Source organism: Leuciscus leuciscus (assembly GCF_965113295.1).
Source record: "Leuciscus leuciscus genome assembly, chromosome: 22".
Lineage (NCBI taxonomy): Eukaryota > Metazoa > Chordata > Actinopteri > Cypriniformes > Leuciscidae > Leuciscus > Leuciscus leuciscus.
Window position 1 is genome coordinate 28,047,566 of NC_138746.1, and position 18,579 is coordinate 28,066,144.

At 38.3% G+C, this 18,579-nt stretch overlaps 2 protein-coding genes across 4 annotated transcripts in view; one reads left to right on the plus strand and one right to left on the minus strand.

The window, feature by feature from the left end:
* The window catches only part of angpt2a (angiopoietin 2a), a 30,237-nt gene extending 18,094 nt beyond the window's left edge, over positions 1 to 12,143 (plus strand). For both annotated transcript variants that reach the window (XM_082154508.1, XM_082154509.1), the window contains exons 5-9: positions 6,077 to 6,204; positions 7,290 to 7,391; positions 7,484 to 7,650; positions 10,250 to 10,380; positions 10,903 to 12,143. In XM_082154508.1, the coding sequence (XP_082010634.1) occupies positions 6,077 to 6,204; positions 7,290 to 7,391; positions 7,484 to 7,650; positions 10,250 to 10,380; positions 10,903 to 11,063 (689 nt within the window). In that variant the 3' untranslated portion in view covers positions 11,064 to 12,143. The remainder of the gene's footprint in view (positions 1 to 6,076; positions 6,205 to 7,289; positions 7,392 to 7,483; positions 7,651 to 10,249; positions 10,381 to 10,902) is intronic.
* Positions 1 to 18,579, minus strand: part of mcph1 (microcephalin 1) — a 101,728-nt gene that overhangs the window by 27,437 nt on the left and 55,712 nt on the right. Inside the window, exons 12-13 of one of the 2 annotated variants that reach the window (XM_082154457.1) lie at positions 18,131 to 18,293; positions 17,905 to 17,982 (exon numbers count right to left, since the gene is read on the minus strand). In XM_082154457.1, coding sequence (XP_082010583.1) covers positions 17,905 to 17,982; positions 18,131 to 18,293 — 241 coding nt within the window. The remainder of the gene's footprint in view (positions 1 to 17,904; positions 17,983 to 18,130; positions 18,294 to 18,579) is intronic. The other variant, XR_014201713.1, reaches the window with a different exon arrangement.

Sequence of the window (18,579 nt, forward strand, 5' to 3'; positions counted from 1 at the left end):
TATTATTCACCTATAATATTATGCAGCTGTTCAAATGTTTGGGGAAAAGGCTAGACCGCAAGTTAGATAGAAACGCAGAGAAAGATAATCATCAGAGTATGGTAAAACAATATACTTTGTCACGGTTCAACAGTTTCAGTTAAAGACCTTTAAGGGACTAGTCATAATGAAATTATTATCTCGAAACTTCTTAAATTAATTGACAGTAACGATGCATGAATACAACACTTTATCAGTAAGGATGGGCAGTGTGATCAAAATCCAAAAATGTATAAAACTGTATAAAAGGAGAATAAATTATGAAATTAAGTGTTTTTGCACAAGAATAATAGAGGTAGAGATGTGTTAGTGTTTACTGTTCTGTTATGTTGTAGTTTTGCAGAGGTTACCATTGTGGTCAAGAATAGAGCCCGTGGTTAGGTTGAGAATTGGCTATAAAACCTTAAGACTTTATATGCTGCATGTTGATTATCTGTGTTCATGCAACAGTACAACCGTGGCCAAAAGTATTGGCAGTGACAAATTTTGTGTTTTGCAATGTTTGGTGCATCAGTATTTTCTGGCCAGCCACGACCAAATATGAGCAGGCCCTCCACGTTATGGAGATGAAGAAGCTCCTCTCTGGTCCCTCTGGCTAAACCACATCATGAACAAAGAGGACCAAAGGGGCATGAGCCCATAGTTGACAAGATGCACGAAGCCCAACTCCGCTGGTATGGCCACGTCATCAGAAGCGGCGACGAGACCATGGCGAAAACGGGCTATCATCCATCACCATCTGGACGACGACAGCGCAGCCGGATGAAAAATCGGTGGCTCGATCGCACAAGCGGACCTTGCGCCAACGCGGGACATACGCTAGAACGAAGAAGCTGCTTCTGTATTTGCAGATTATCTTTTTCACATGTTCCTATGGTACACTGGAAAACAATAAGCATTTTATACATTTTAATTGGCGAAACCATTCGAAATGTGCAAAGAGTCAATATTGCTGCTGGAAATCAGCTTCTGGGAAAAATCCTAACAGATGGCGAGCCATTCTTGCTTTGTAAGTGCTCAGAGTTGATCACAAGTTGTGGACTTTTGCATGTCTACTTGCCTTTTGAGGATTGACCATAGGTTCTCTATGGGATTAAGATCCAGGGAGTTTCCTGGCCACAGATACAAAATTTCCATGTATTGATCTTCATTCCATGTATTGATCAGCCACTTCATTATCACTCTTTCCTTGTGACATGGAGTGCTCCTTTATGCAGGAAAATTCACAGATCATTGCCAAATTGCTCCTAGATCATTGAGAGTAGTTGCTCTTACATTATTCATGGCAGTGATTTTGGGCATAATTGTGAGAGCCTCCTCCCTTGCATAAAAAGCAACACCACACATGGATGCTCTCAGAATGCTTCACTGTCGGCATAACACAGGACTCATGGTAGCGTCTTGTGCGGTCCAATCCTTGTACTTCCTTCAGAATTTCAGTCAGTTTTTGATGTTTTTCTTGGAGAGAAGTGGCTACTTTTTTCTTCTCTAGGCCGTTGTCCTGAAGTCTTCAGATGCACTCACACCCACCTGCTGCCAAGACTGAGCAAGCACTGCACTGGTGGTGACATTATTCCGTATAGCTGACTCCTCAGCAGCAAACTTTGTGAAGCACAAAATTTGTCACTGCCAATACCAATACAATACAGCTGTGTAGTTATAGTTATTTGCTACAGTAGCACATGCTATTGTGTGCTATTGCTAAGGTAACTGGCAGTTAACCATAAAATATTTGAGTTAATATGATATTGATACAATTAAATTGTAGACTGGTGCATAGATATATACACACTAGATGTCGCCTTGTCTATGGCAGTTCATTGGAACGAATGTCTTTAAGGCGACATCTAGTGTATATATCTATGCACCAGTCTGCGTACATGTCAGATCAGATCACTTGGACATGTCTGCGTATAAGAGGTAAAAACGATATAAATACTGTTCGTTTTCTCACACAAACCGCTCGTTTCGTGTCTTAGGCCATCAATGTGTACTTACGATGGGGAATTGTTTAATTTGGACGACGGGGAATTGTTTTAATTTGGACTCTGTGCTTGTGTTTTGAGACCGTGACCATAGACCTGCATTATATGACTGACAGACAAGAACGGTTTGACCTAAAAATATCAAAATTGAAACTACTGCGGAAAAAAAGACACCTACATCTTGGATGCCCTTGAGGTAAGCTAAAACATACCAAAAATTAATTTCAAAGTGAACTATCCCTTTAAGCTTTGTATTATGTTTTGCGAATTTAACAATATTCCATTGGACATGGAATATCTTGTTTCTTTTCCCAAATCTTCATTCATGTCTCGCCCATTTTCGCAGAGGATTATAAAAGTTTCTTCATTTGGTTCACTTTTAATATGTCCTACAGCATTTTTTCTACTTTACCACAGTAAAAATGTGAATATAATAGGCCTGATACCTTTTTGCTTGCACATCAAATAAAAAAACAAAACACAGTTTGTGCTTGTTATCATGGTAAGGGCAGTTATAAACATCAAGTTTATTTGTATAGCGCATTTCATACACACTTGGGATTTAATGCCTGGTTTAGATTACACACAGATTACAATTTTGGCACGATCCGTTTGACGTGTCGCGGGGATTCGTAAACGACAACGGGCATCGGGACGCAAGATTCGATCGTTTCATCTCATATAGTGTGTCAGTGGACGACAACCGACGCCGCATCTGCGATGCTTCACTACATCACGATGAAAAGACTAGCATGTTAAATTTTTTTCCGCCGTTCATCTCGCCATATGACGCCGAAAAAAAAACGCTGTTTTGGTTGCACAGAGCGCGTGTTATTTTACGGCGTTTTGCTTAGTATAACGAGACACGCCTACTAATTTCCACAGCCAGTAAGTTTGAACTGTTCTCTCCCAATCAATGATGAACTGAGTCAGACCAGACCAATTCAGCACGGATCATTTAATCCAATTCTTATGCTCGGAGTTATTAAACAAGGAAAATAATCCATGTCGTTTTAAGATGGCCAGAAGAAGAAAAAAAAAACCCCGAAATGAATCCAGTTTGTTGATAAAAGAAAACATTTCTAATTTCCGTTTAGTTTAAGTTTTTCAACTAGCCTAGTTATATTTAACTTTATTTCAGGTTTATTTCGATTAGCATAAATGTTTTTAATAGTTTTAGTTTTACTTAACTAACCCTGCCTGGGCAAAACATCGACAGAACTGTCAATTTTCCAACTCTTTCAAACCACGAATATTTACAAATATTCACGAATTATTTAATGCCGGTCTGGGACACAATATTTGGCCAATTACACTCATTCAGGCCAATTAACCTACAGCTATTGTTGCAAGCATAATTTACATTAACAAATGATACAAAATAACTCAATAATAATTGACGTATTTCGCGCGTTTTTTACGCCGTTTGTTATTACAACGGCATATTTTACGCCGTCAAATACGGTTTAAAACGCGGTATTTGACGGCGTTTGGCTGTAAACGCAATTAATCTATAGCGTAATTCTGAACCACTTGGCTTGCCAATATGTGTGTGCGTGTGTGTGAGAGAGTGTGCGAGTTTCAGTGTGTGAGTGAATGTGTGCTTACAGTATATGTGCGTGTGAGACTGCACGCGATGACTGGTCGGCAAGCAATGTGTAGTCTGACATGTTTCTTGTCCACGACACAAGATTTTTTTGGGAGTCAAAATCGCGTAATCTGACACAGTGTATCGTAAAAGACAAAAAAATCGTGTAATCTGAACCAGGCATTAGTTTCGTTTTCTCTGGCAGCACAAAATCAAACATAGCTTAAATGTCTTGACACTGCAGAAGATAAAATTCGCTCTTCAGACCTTTTACAACAAGTGTCAGTTGCTTGAAACATCAGGAGAAAACATGAAGATATTAGAAAAGAGATGGTCTCTTTGCTAGCCTGGGAAAACCCTGACAACTTCCGGCAAATTTAGATTTGCTCTGCAAGTAGTCTGGCAAAGAGCTCATTCAAGCCCATTTATAATCCGTCGAAATCGTGAAACGTTGAGGCGTGCTTTACACAATGACGATCGCTCTGATTGGTTTTAGGTCCATCCAATTGCGCCCAGAGGCATTTGAGCGACGTCTGTTGGTGAAGCGCAGCAACTTTTAAATGCATTATTATATTCAAATTGCAAACACATGAGGACAGTCTCCATGAAAGACCCACTGGCAGATGAACGTGCTACTACATTTCTCTCCGAAACGGTAGGAAATTAAATTAGATTTAATAGAGGATTTTAACTGTGACAAGATGATTGACAGGGCAGTTTACGTGACAGGATGCACGCGACAGATCCGTCCGATAAAGATGACGAAGTAGTGTGTCCCAAAGCTTGCCTACTTTTTTGCTACACATTCAAAAGTAAATACCTTTTCTTCACAAAAAGAGTACATACTTTTATGGCGTAGTGTAACTTAGGCGAATTGGGACGCAGCATATGGCTTTACACGATGACGATCGCTCTGATTGGTTTTAGAGGCATTTGAGCGACGTCCGTTGGTGACGCCCCTTTGGAAATGAGTTATTAATGAAGCTTTGCCAGACCATAACTCAGTTACTACTGAGAATGGTCTGGTTTTAACCAGGCTATCTCTTTCCTGTTTGTGTCCCACATCCCTCTCAAAGCGCAGAGCAGTAGGCTATATGACGCATCTTTGTCTGGAAATATAAAACGAATGTTTTTACCAATATTTACTGATATTTATTTCAATGTTCAATTATTACAGGCTGTAGTGCGCCGTTTCACTTACGGAAGTGCTAAAATAAACAATACACAATAACACACAATAAAATGGAGGTTTAAGGTTTAACGCACGCATGAGCAATAGAGGAGGAAAAACAGATAGGCTACATTCTGCCCCATTTTCAGGGTGGGCAAGTGTTTGGACAAACTTTGGATTTTATCAACTCCAGGTGAAGGAGATGCTTGACAAGACTTATATGCAAGCTTGGTAAATATGCAAGTTTGGTAAAGTGAAGTATTTTGGAAACACTACAAACATGAGGCTTTCGGTAATTGATCCACACAATTAAGCCTAGGTGTAGCATACATCCCAATGGCTTTTTACGCAGAAAACAGTACCTTGGCGTACCAAGAGACAGAGATAAAGGTGGAGGAAGCCCTTTAGACAGCAACAAGAGTTGTGATGTGTGATGCTTGGACATCAAAGACAACTCAGTCATGTGTCCTGTCTGTATCATGACTGCTCGGGAGGATTTGGAAAAACACTCGATTTTTCCACTGCAGCCCAACCACTGATGGTAGACAGACTCCTCAAGCAAAAACTTGCCATTTGTGCTTGTTTTTGGGGGAAATAAATTAGTCCCTACTTCAGAGTAGGGTCTAATCCAGTACAATAGGAACTACCAGGGTACTAGTACTAGTGTACGTTCATTGGTCGAACGAGAACCATAAAAAACAGCACCCGTAGTTTTAAAAAATCCTACAGAAACATTCAGAAAACTAATGTTAACGGCATTTACCTATCACTTTTGTCTGTGGTGTTGTGTTCTTTTCTCAGCCTCTATGATATGTAGCCCCGCAAGTTGTCACAAGAGATTTAATCTCAAAGCCCTTTCAATCGTATCACTTAAATGTCTACATTCCATCTCAGTTATCACGAATCCCATGAACCAACAAAAACATAGCTCCGATCACGCCATCCTCCATTCAGTTGACTGTTGAATGTCGGCAGGCTTACGTCACTTCAGAGTACCTACTGGTGGTGTAAATGCAACCAGGAAAATGGCCCTAGGGAAACATTTAGTTCCCGGGGAACTGCCCCACCGTGGCTAGTTCCTAAAACTATTTTTCCCTATAGTAATTGCGGAGCATGCTCAATCTGGAACGTGTAGACCAGGATAGGGTTAAATTAACCAGGATAGTTAAATAGGAAAAGTAACAAAACTACAATCAAATTAAACAATAAAAAATCGTGAGGTTCCAAACTATTCCCACCCCTATTACAACGCATACTGTCCACTTTGGTTTAACAAGACATTTCTTTTATCAGGTAGCAACCCTGCAATGATGCAGGACGATCCAGATCAGTACAATGACTGTGCTGCAGTCTTCAAGTCAGGGAACAAGGAAAGCGGGGTCTACTCGTTGACCATACCTGATACAAAACAGCAGTTCAAGGTAACGTCTATCAACTTAATTCAAGTCAAAGTAGTAAAATACCAGCAAAATACTTAAATATATAAGAGTGCATTGACATTCAAAGTAGTACTAGCAAACATTAGAAAATTTAAATTCTCATTTACTCCCCCGTGTATTGTTCTGACCATGTACTACATTCTTTTTTTTAATCCACGAAACACTAAAGGCTGAATGTCAAAGTCACTATTTTCCATAGACCAAAAGTGGATAGTAATTTGATTGCACAAGCTCACGAACACTTGAAGTCATGTCCTGATCTTATTTCCTAAATCTAACCCTTATTTCCCTGCTTACACTGTACTTTCAAAGACAAAAAAGACAACAATAATATTAAAGCAAATTATCAATTGTGTTTAATAAAAAAAATGGAGCCTTTAGACATTACCGATGCCAAAAGCCATTGCTTCTCGGTCATATGTCTGATCGCAACAAAGTTTTGAAAATACAAAAGTGAATATCCATGATCTTTTTTTAACACTGAAATGACTTCAGTTGAACAAAAGCAAAATGCATAATTTTCCTGTTATCACTGTGAAGCTGCTTTGAAACAACCTGTATAAAGCACTTTTAAAATAAAGGTGACTTGACTTTAACACTTAGCTATTATCTAAAGTAAGGAAACCTAAATACACTCAAATACTTGGTGCAAGTTTTTGAGCTTGAAAGTAAAAAAAAAAAAAATATTCTCTTGTGTGAAATAGAAGAGTATGGACATTCTGCCTAAAAACGTTTGTGTTTTAAGAATATAATTAAAATATGTGGTTTGAAAGATGAAAGGGTGACTAATGAGTTAATTATTCTTTTAAGATCAACCCTTTTGCTTAAGTTCTAAACACGCTTCCCCCATTGAGAGCCCTTTTCTAAGAAACCTTTCTTTAGAAGTAATGAAAGACTGCCAATTTAACATTATTTTTTGACTTTCTTAGCATTCTGAGAAAGTTGCCAAAAAAGGTTATTTGTTTGTTATATCCTGGAAAAAAGGCATGACATGAGATTCAAGTGTATACAGAACGGACATGAATGATGAAATTTAGCCAGTAATTTACGATTTATTTTGTTTCCAGGCCTACTGCGACATGGAAATAGATGGAGGTGGATGGACAGTAATACAGAAGCGCTTTAATGGCCTTGTTGATTTTCATCAAACGTGGAAAAATTACACAATGGTAAGGATTTAATTGCGCTTACATCTTTCTTTGTACACTTCTGACAATTTTACACTGATATGAAACATGGATTTTCTGCATTTCCAATTCAGGGGTTTGGAGACATCTTGGGTGAACACTGGTTGGGGAATGAAATTATCTCCAAGTTGACACAAGAAAAACAACATGTCCTCAGGATAGATCTGACAGACTGGGAGGGGAACACAGCCTTTTCAAAATATGAACAGTTCTCACTTGATGGAGAGAAGCAGAATTACAGGTGAAGAACTACCCCGTGCCTTCATATACCTCAGAGTTTTGTGACTCCTTGGGTGTTTTTTATAGTATATGCTGTGTGATGCTAGAATTGTGCTATATCCAAGCATGTGATTAGCTAAAGACAAAAAAAGAAGGAAAATCTATGAATTTTGAAAGATGGTTGGTGCCTGTTGCATTCCCAAATGCAAATTATAAGCGACTCAAACAAAGACTTACTGTGAATCGAAACTGAAAATGAACGAATTATCCACTGAACGAATGCTATTGAAACATGCAGTGCGACTTTATTTAATTACAACAGCAATTTGATGATTGCACCAATGTTCCCTCTAAGCTGCGCGCTTGCGCAGCCGTGCACTTCTGATGCCGTGGCTGCGCAATTAAGAATAAAATGCCGCGCAGAGGACAGAGGCGAAATGAGTGGGGAAATCCATTTGATTGTAGATTAAGATAAGTAAGATACTTGCAGTGCTCTGATCAACCGCTATAGAGTTGGTATTGCTATAGAGTAAAAAACAGTCAACGCAGTTTACAGGTTTCATAGACAGAGAATGATGTGAGCACGTGTGAGTGGCAGTGAGCCAAATCAGCCACGGTAAGAATAGTCATGTTTGCGGACCAAATAACTCAATCCGAGAGGGAACGAGAAACGCAAAGACATGTGAAATAAAACATCATGTTTTAATTAAAGAAGAGTGGTTTGATTAAGTGGTGGAAATGATGGATGATGGGCACAGAACGGTAACAACTACAGACCCAAAGTTTGCAGAGCAAACTCAAAATACATAAATTACATTCAATGTTTAAATAGATTTTGTGTGTGTTATATTATATTATTTTAAAGAATTGAACTCTCCTGCAGAAGATTTTGTAAATTATTTTTTAAATAAATTTCTTGGTAAAGACTGGTATAGTAAACAGCACTGTAAAACTAAATATTCTCAGGTAACCTAAAATGTGCTTAATTTAGTGACTTCTTAATTAACTGCTTGTTTTCAAAAATATGATTTAATACCAAAAAGTTACATCAAGGTTTCAAGTAAAAAAGAAGTTAAGAGTTACAACTGCATGTTGAAACCATTGTGTTTCTACGTATGCTGTACAGGTCAGGTATAAAGAATGTTTTTGCTCAGGTGGCGAAAAATGTCCACCGAAATAGAAAGATACATTTTTTTTGAGGGAACATTGGATCGCACTAAGCCATATCACATTCTCACAACCATGCATTGTCAAAATTCATAAAAAGTTACCAGGCAACTGGCGGATAACAGTTTCAATGTAGATTTTCTCGCAATTGGTTATTTGAACTCTGGCCCGCAGATGGCGCCGCAAGCTCATGCAGTGCTGTCATGAGCAATCAGTACATTAAATGTATTAGAAACAAAAACATTTTGCAGTTTATTTAGTATTTGTTTAAAGCAATTACGCGATTTCAATCATCATACAGTAACCAGTAAAAACTTGGTATTAAATGGATAGTTCACTTTGAAATTATATTTTGGTATGTTTTAGCTTACCTCAAGGGCATCCAAGATGTAGGTGTCTTTTTTTCCGCAGTAGTTTCAATTTTGATATTTTTAGGTCAAACCGTTCTTGTCTGTCAGTCATATAATGCAGGTCGATGGTCATCAATGTGTACTTACGATGGGGAATTGTTTAATTTGGACGATGGGGAATTGTTTTAAATTGGACTCTGTGCATGCTCTTTGAGACAGTGACCATTGACCTGCATTATATGACTGACAGACAAGAACGGTTTGACCTAAAAATATCAAAATTGAAACTACTGCGGAAAAAAAGACACCTACATCTTGGATGCCCTTGAGGTAAGCTAAAACATACCAAAATTTAATTTCAAATCTGTCTTAATCTGTGTTAGTGAGCACTTCTCCTTTGCCGAGATAATCCATCCACCTCACAGGTGTGGCATATCAAGATGCTGATTAGACAGCATGATTATTGCACAGGTGTGCCTTAGGCAGTGCAGTTTGTACTGTAAAACGTCAACATGAGGTGATGGTCATGGATGAATGGCACAACAATGGGCCTCAGGATCTCATGCTGTCTAATCAGCAACTTGATATGCCACACCTGTGAGGTGGATGGATTATCTCGGCAAAGGAGAAGTGCTCACTAACACAGATTTAGACAGATTTGTGAACAATAATATATATATATATATATATATATATATATATATATATATATATATATATATATATATATAAAATTTTAGTTGCATATGCAAGTGATTTACTTGCAATGTAGAGGGTTAAGTTGGTCTTTATACCTTTGGGAACATTCTTCATCTCTGGCATGTCTAGAATGTCTTCAAATTAGAAAACCTGTATTTTGATACAGCAGAACTGAATTATTTGACAAAGTACGTAAACGTATCACACGTTTCTACGTACCCCAACTACAGGGAAAATGAGAGTACTAGCAAATACTGAGAATGGTATAATAAAATTGTGAACAGAGTTTACACATTTTAGCAGTTGTTGTATTTTGTCCATGTCTTATTGATAACAGAATTGAATTACCAGACTAACTCGCATGTATAATATATTATTTATATTTCTGATTTTCCAATTCTATAGGATACACCTCAACAACTACAGTGGAACAGCGGGTAGAACTAGCAGCATGGGACAGCCAGGAAGTGATTTCAGCACAAAAGATGTAGACAACGACAAATGTATTTGCAAATGCTCACAAATGCTCTCAGGAGGTAAGAGCAAATTACTTTCAAATACCTCTATCATTTCTTCAGTGTTTTACAGTATGCATCATAATTGTCTTATTCTAATGGATTTAGAGTACTCATTTGCCCCAGTTTTTTAAGTCTGTTACTTGGCACCAGGGGTGTAAAAATACTTGATATAGTATACTTGAGTATGAAAAAAAGTACAACTTTAAATTGTACTTAAGGATTAAAAAAAGTAAAAGTACCATAGCAAAAATGAAAAACAAGAGAGAGGATACTCATTTAATCATATTGCCATTAATGGTCTGGGATCTGAAGACTTCCCCCTTAATCATTCTTATTTTAGCTAGCAAAAAAAAGAACAACTACTAATACTAATAATTGAGGAAATAGCATTGATGCATTCAAAAACAAAATTGTTCATTTGTAATACCTGTAGTAATATTTGGGAGCCTGGTGTATGTTAACAACAGCCAACATTTTGTGTTGTCACAATATACTTCTGTTTTTATATCCTAAAGTATATATTTTTGTTGTATAATTTAGGTTGGTGGTTTGATGCCTGTGGACCATCCAATCTTAATGGAGTATACTACCAGCAGGGACAGAACACTAATCGTTTCAATGGCATCAAATGGTACTATTGGAAAGGTTCAGCATATTCACTAAAGGCCACGACTATGATGATAAGACCGTCAAACTTCTAAGCCTCTAGTCCTAAGGCACAATAGCCGCTTTTCCACTGTCGGGCCAGTGCGAGCCAGGGCAACGGGCTGTGCTGGGATAATAGCCTCGGACCTGTAGTACAGAGCCCCAAACACGCTGCGTTTCCACCGACGGGTCAGAAGCTCCGCATAGTTTCATCACATTTAGAAAGAATGATCATTTCTAAACATTTTCCACAAAAAAAAACAAACAACCAGAGGAGCACCCTCTCCAGTGACAGTCCCAATATATTTTCAATCAGAGAAGGAGAAGCCCCGACGATCAAGCCCTGGAAGTGACAGTGGAAACACGACTGGCGCTAGCACGCCAGCTTTTGGCCGGACAGTGGAAAAACGGCTAATGACTACTGATGTCACTGCTTTCCTATCCTATAGAGAAACATTTGTTGGAGAGGTGTGACCTTCATGCACTTCTGATACAGGACTTCTATTTAAAATATAAAGCACTTAAAAAACAAACAAAAAAACAGTTACAGTGTCAAATTGCTAATTCATTGAACATGAAATCCTGACATACAACATATTAATGGAACTTCGTCAAGGGACAAGTTTTGTTCAAAGGGATGTATTAATATGTATTGTTAATTGAACAGCTGTAAAGGGGATATACACCTGTAAACTGAAGTACCTTGATATTTTACAGGATTTCCTTAATTCTTCATGTAGATAAGTGGAATCAGAACTACTTTCTTAGTGTGCTTATTTTATTTGTAAATACCAAATTATTTACAAAAAATTATATTATTGATAAATTGTCAAATGTAACCATGGTACAAGAGTGAGTTAAATGCATAAAGCTGAGGAGGTTCTTTAAACATGTCGTACAAATTGTTACTCTATAAAACTGTTGCTTACACATGGTTTAGTGCTTTGGACCTTCTTGTAGATATCTTAACTGTGGACATTTGTTGACAGTTAACCAAATTCCACAGCATTTCTTAAAGGGTCCCTTTTTAAAAAAAAAAAAAATTGTCCACAGTGTGGACAACTAACCTATAACGGTAAAAATCCACCCACTCTTTTTTGTATTCCCTAAAAATAAAATGAAAAATTGTCTCTAAATGATTTGTTCATGTTTTCACAATGGTTCATGCCATTGTGACATTGCAATGGAACAGGCCCATCCCATGACTGGTGACAGACTTTTCCCTATTAGCATAGATCCTCCCCTGAGTGAGCTGCACACTCACTACACTTGGCAATTGATGCCTCTTGCGGTTCAAATAAACAGGGCTGGGCAACCGCGCTCGTCATTATGTTGTGCGTCAAGTTCAAGGGTAACGTAAATAGATGCGAACGGCCGTGCAAATACTGATTTGCAGCTGTATCATACAAATAAATAGTAAAAAAAATCATACATTGTGATTTCTGGATTTTTTTTTTTAGATTATGTCTCTCACAGTGGACATGCACCTACGATGACAATTTCAGACCCCTCCATGATTTCTAAGTGGGAGAACTTGCAAAATAGCAGGGTGTTCAAATACTTATTTTCCTCACTGTACACCCATTCACTGCCATTATAAAGCTTGGAAGAGCCGGAACATTTTTTAATAGAACTCCAATTGTATCCGTCTGAAAGAAGAATGTCATATGCACCTAGGATGACTTCAGGGTAAGTAAATCATGGGCTAATTTTCATTTTTGGGTGAACTATCCCTTTAATTGTGAAGAACATAAACTTAAATATACAATGTACTTATAGACATTATAACATTTAAACAGGTTTATAAGAAAATAATAATTGCTAGATTATCCTAATGTTACGTCTGACCATTCCTGTACTAATCTCTTTAGAGATTGCACACTATACCAATCTGCACACTAACATGCATGATTGCATTTGCAAGTTATTCAGTTGAAAGATGCCATACAGCTCTTACAGTATATTGAAAACATGTTTCATATAGACTCAAAAACAATGCCAGTCCTACTTAATAGGCAACATATGCGGTTCCATAGGGCCCCCGTGGTCACCAGGGGGCCCCATAGGCCCATACCAGGGGTTCAGACTAATGCTTGAGAATAATAACTTAAACTTGCTTGTGTCAGTAACGTGTGATAATGTTAACACATTGATTTATGTTACACCTTTTTATATACAGAACATTTATGTAATAATTACAAAGCATGTCCATTTTACACTAAACAACAAGTATTATCCAACAGTGTGACTGGAATAGCAACAAACAGCAGTACTGGTGGGAAAAAATTTGGGTTCGCTATCCTGAAAGTTTTTTAAAACATGATAGTAAGGATCCCAAGATCTCGGTGGAATTTAATAAGGTTGACATTATTCATGGCAACAAAGTGTGTGAAGTGTCTACATGAGTGGGAAGTCCATTTCGTTTAGCTTAGGGAAAAAAGGTAGCCGGCCTTGTAAAACGAAGTAAATCATCTGAGCAAGCAAAGCATCTGACTTAGACTTTTGAAAACACTGAATGGGACACCTTTGCACAAGGAGCTAACCTAGAGGAATATGCCTCGACAGTCCTGTCATACATAACATTTTGCCCTGATAATGTGACTACAAGAACAACCAGTCAGAAGAACCACATCAATGTGTTTTCTAATCAGAAGCCTTGGTTTAATAGTGAGGTTAAAACTCTTATAAAGGCTCAGGATACTGCTTTTAAATCTGGGGACATAGAGGAATACAGAAATGCAGGAGGAAAACTGAGGAAGGGCATCAAGGACACAAAGCACAACTATAAACAGCGTATTGAGGATCATTTCAACAAAAATGACTCCCACAGCATGTGGAAAAGAATCAAGGAAATCAATGATTACAAGGGTGGTAACAGCCAGATGCCCAACAATGATACGGCTTTCCCTGATGTCCTAAACCATTTCTTTGCTCGTTTTGATGACGGAAGCAAGCACTCATTCTGAACCCACAATAAGCGAGGTCCTCTCTGACTAAAATTGACATCAAGAAAGCAGCTGAACCAGATGGAGTGCAGGGAAGAGTTTTAAAAGAGTGTGCTGAAACAGCTAGCACATGTTCACCGATATATTCAATAACTCACTTCGACAGGCTATAGTCCCCACTTGTTTCAAATCAACTCCTATTATCCCTGTGCCAAAGAAATCTACAGCAGAATGCTTGAATGAATACAGACCGATTGCTTTGAAACCTATTATTATGAAGTGTTTTGAAAGGCTGATACTGACACACATAAAGGCAGCAATTCCCCCCCGATTTTGAACATCATCAGTTTACCTACCGCGCAAATAGATTAATGGAGGATGCCGTTTCAACTGCACTGCACACAGCCTTGACACGCTTGGAGCACCAGAACACTTATGTAAGGATGGTTTTTATTGATTTTAGTTCTGCTTTTAATATGATAATACAACACAAACTGGTAACAAAAATCAATAATCTAAACCTCAGCCCCTCTCTTTGCACGTGGATCTTAAATTTTAACAGTGTTTCCCCTAGGATTTTTTTCAGGGGGGGTGGTAGACCCCCCGAAACTACTGTACTAGTGTCGCGGAGCGGACTTGTTACGGATACGTGGTGTTGATACATTTGTATTAGTGTTAGTTTTATTATTACATTGAGACGTATCTAAATTCTACTGTAAAACTAGCCTGGCTAACGTCAGACCACATCTCATTGAGACGTGGTCTGGGAACCATATGTTCATTTTCTCGTATTTGAGGCGTGGTTTACGAATGCCCAGAGCCGTTTATTGGGCGCTACGAATGTCTATCAAATGCGCCTGTACGTAGCTCATAGCCAATCGTTTCAATTATACCAGATGACGTATGTAGAGCGGCAGAAATTCGACGAGGAAGAAGACGAAATAAACTTGCGTTCTAAACTACTTAGAACACTATCTAAGGCTGCATCGAAAGGTAACTTCGAGTCTGATGCCATGTTGGATCCATAGATATAAACAAACTGCTTCGGTGTGTCGCATAAATGTCATCATCGTCTTGCTGCTCCCTCCCCGTTCTGTGATTGGATCCCTTTTTGAGGGGAAAATCTGGTCCATGGTGTCCAGGCTGCCTAGCAGCGTGAATAAAATCGCGCTGCGCTCAAGGCAGCATGGGGAAACCCAGGCTACTGTAAAACAGTAATATATTTCAAGTTATAATAACGGTCAAGTAAGTAATATCTGTCTATATCTATAATAAATGTGTAGCCTATATAATTCACATTTTCTATAGCATTTTTTTTTAAATCATTTTTGCAAGGAGAAAATAACAGGCTAATAGATATTAAGAATACGTTTTAATGAAATACAGGTATTACAAGTGAAACTAGTCAAAATCTTTGGTTATAGAGCCACTTAGTGGTCAAGAGCAGAAATGCATTGGCTGCCGCAACCGAGGCAGCAAAAAATATATTCTAGTTGAGTGCCATCTGTACTTCATAATTTGAAATGTATTACATAAAATGCAGCAGTGTCTAATTATGTTGCATACACATGACTGCACGTGTGCTACTGTATATATAACAGACAAAAAAAAAAAAAAAGGATTGTATAGATAAATTCATTGTATTCTTTTGTTGTTGTTGGATATTAAATCACAAAATGCTAAATTGTGCGTAAACCACTAGGAGACCACAGATCGATGTCATTACCTGTACTGCATTAATATCAAAATACACACGATTACATTTTGAAGAACAGACGGAAGAAAATCTGTCGATGGGCATCTCATTCGTTGTATTTTGTATGTTTAGATGTTCAACCGCAGTCATGAGCACAAGCGCTCTCACAATGCCCAAGCAAAAAGTTTTCACTCATTCTTTTCAGCGTCAGAGGTCTGAAAACAGTTTATGCGAGCACTGCAAATTTTCTCATCAGGACCATCAGGAGGTGCTCCGAGTTTAGTTCGCTTTTATGCCCACAGAGGTTTTTTTTATACCCATTGTGAACGCAAAACACTGCAGGTTCACTTCATTTTGACTGTCTAATATTACAAATGTAGCTGTAACTATGTAATATAATTTGTATATTTAAAAAAAAGTACAAAAGATTTGAAACACCATCTCTCCTGCGTGGTCATAATGGGGACAAAACATCCCTATTGTAAATTACTGATGATCCAAAACCAGTCATATGTGAAGAGAATATCGTTAATCTTCTCCTAACAAGGCCATATATTAAAATCTGGGTAGATTAGACGGTACTCAAACAATGAGCTCTTGTAATCAATGTGTTGGATGTAGAAGAAATGGCCAGGAATAAAGATCTGAGACTATGGTTCAGACTGTAGGCAAAATAAGATTTTGTGACTGTATGCACTATTAAAGCAGCACTCAGTAGCTTCGGGATTTCTTCGCTGTATTCTCGCTTTTTGCTCGCAGGTTTCTCTCTAGAGCTCCCCCCACAGCTTCGGAATAGATATTTGACAACACTTTTGTAAAAACTCGTTGGTGATTCTCAGACACCAGAGGCTATAGATCAACGACATCAAAGCAGATGGGACATTCTTTAAAACGTCTTCTTCATTCGGGTTCGGACAGCGTGAGGGAGCGCAATAATGACAGCATTTTAGCAGATTTCTTTTGGCCGTAAAGCAATTGTTTACATCGCGAGACCTGATATCACGCGAGACTTCCTGACGCGGCGGCCGGCGGCCCGCCGGCTCAAAGTTGCAAGTGCGTATTTTCCGCTCACGGGCACCAGGGGGGTGCGAAACGACCACCATTCAACCCGAAATAAGTAATATAACCATTCCAATGACTCCGAAGCTGTTCAGTTAAGGTAAAAAAAGTTACTTAGTTCACCTTTAAAGCCACAATATGTAACTTTTTTGCTTTAAAAATAGCAAAAATCACTATATCTATGTTATATATATTTTTTAGTTGTGTACATACATTATCCCGACTGTTTCCAACAACTTTCAAACCAGGAGAAATTTGTAATTTAATTCGAGAAACGTCCCGTTTCTTTATTTCCGCTTTGTCGCCGTCAATGGCGTCATATCCGCGTTGTCCCTGGTTTCCGCTCGTACTGCCATGGCAACCAGAGCTATGAACCAGAGCCCTATGATAGTAACCAAAGCGACTGACGGTAGTTCGCAATGTCTATTTGCACGCTGTTGTTGTTTCGTTCAAACATTATGGACCATGGCAAGCAGACTTTGGATACAAAAGGAGAACTACAACGAGAATCAATATCAGCGCGGTGTTTTCGAGATGCCTAGAGCTCCCATAGACAGTATATAAACGAGAGCTCCACGTCCGAGACTTCGACCGCTCCTACATGTAACGTTACTTTATTAAACAGGTGAGCACATTTACATAAAAATAATCAATGTTATATAGCTCAACATGATGAAATGTTAGAATATGATCTGTATGTTATTCTAATGTTGATCTAGCTTACTGCTAGTCTCATACAGACAAACTAACACATACATTTCAACACATTCAAATGCATTTCAGTGTGATAGTGTAATGTTAGACCAAGTGAAACAACGCTGCGTTACCTCACAAGTTTAATTTGTCTAATAAACTGACTGTGAGTAGTAATTCTGCACTCGCGTGTAACGTTAGTTCGGTAGAATGAAATGTCCATATTCCTTATGCGGGACTCGTGTGGAGCTGATAGCTGTCTCTTAGCAATCCCGAACTGCTTCATATCACAGTCATGATAAAAGCATCGATGTATTCAGTCATCCATAAACATTATTAGATCCATAGATTAGATCGGTCGGCTTGACGTTGACGACAAGATCATAATTCTTAGCAAATGTTGCGTCATCAAACTACGCCTTTGTTATTGTAAATAGGTTAGCGACCCCTAGTGGCGAAAAATTCCATACTGTACGTTTAATACAAGTGTACTTGTGTACTTACAGGTGCAGCTGGAAAATGATCGGATAGCTCATATGGTTCTTCAGGAACCCACTGCCTGTGCTCCAAACACCATAGGATCTGCACAGATAAAAAAAAAAAAAAAAAAAAAAAAAAAATATACAATACAGATACAAAAGATACAATTAACTATCACCTGAATCTTTACAGAATGATGTTTATCACAGTTATGAAAAAATACACACAAAGCAATAAGCACTATACACACCCACTCAAAGGAGAGGATCCAGCAGCCACGTGCAATGCCTAACAGGATATTAAGCGTCCGCCGTGGGCTGCCGGACACCACATGAGTGGTGCTTTCACACACATTATCGACCACTGTAAAACCACCCAGATTTCTGACCAGCTGGAAGACTACCTCTTGCTTCCTAAACACAAATGCACAACAAACAAAAATCATAAACTTCAGGGTTTCTGCAAGTCTCAATTCACCCTTACACAAATTAAGGCCTTAAAAAGGTCTCAAACCAGAGCAGAAAGTCTTAAAGTCATGGCATGAGTGTTGCATGGACTGCAAAATAATGATTTTTGTCCCGTTTTCCAATACAAATATCTAAACATCTTTGATACATTTACTTGAGAAACAAATCTAAAATTAAGTCTTTAAAAATATAACAAAAGTTCATTATTTAAACAAGAACAAATGTTTATCAG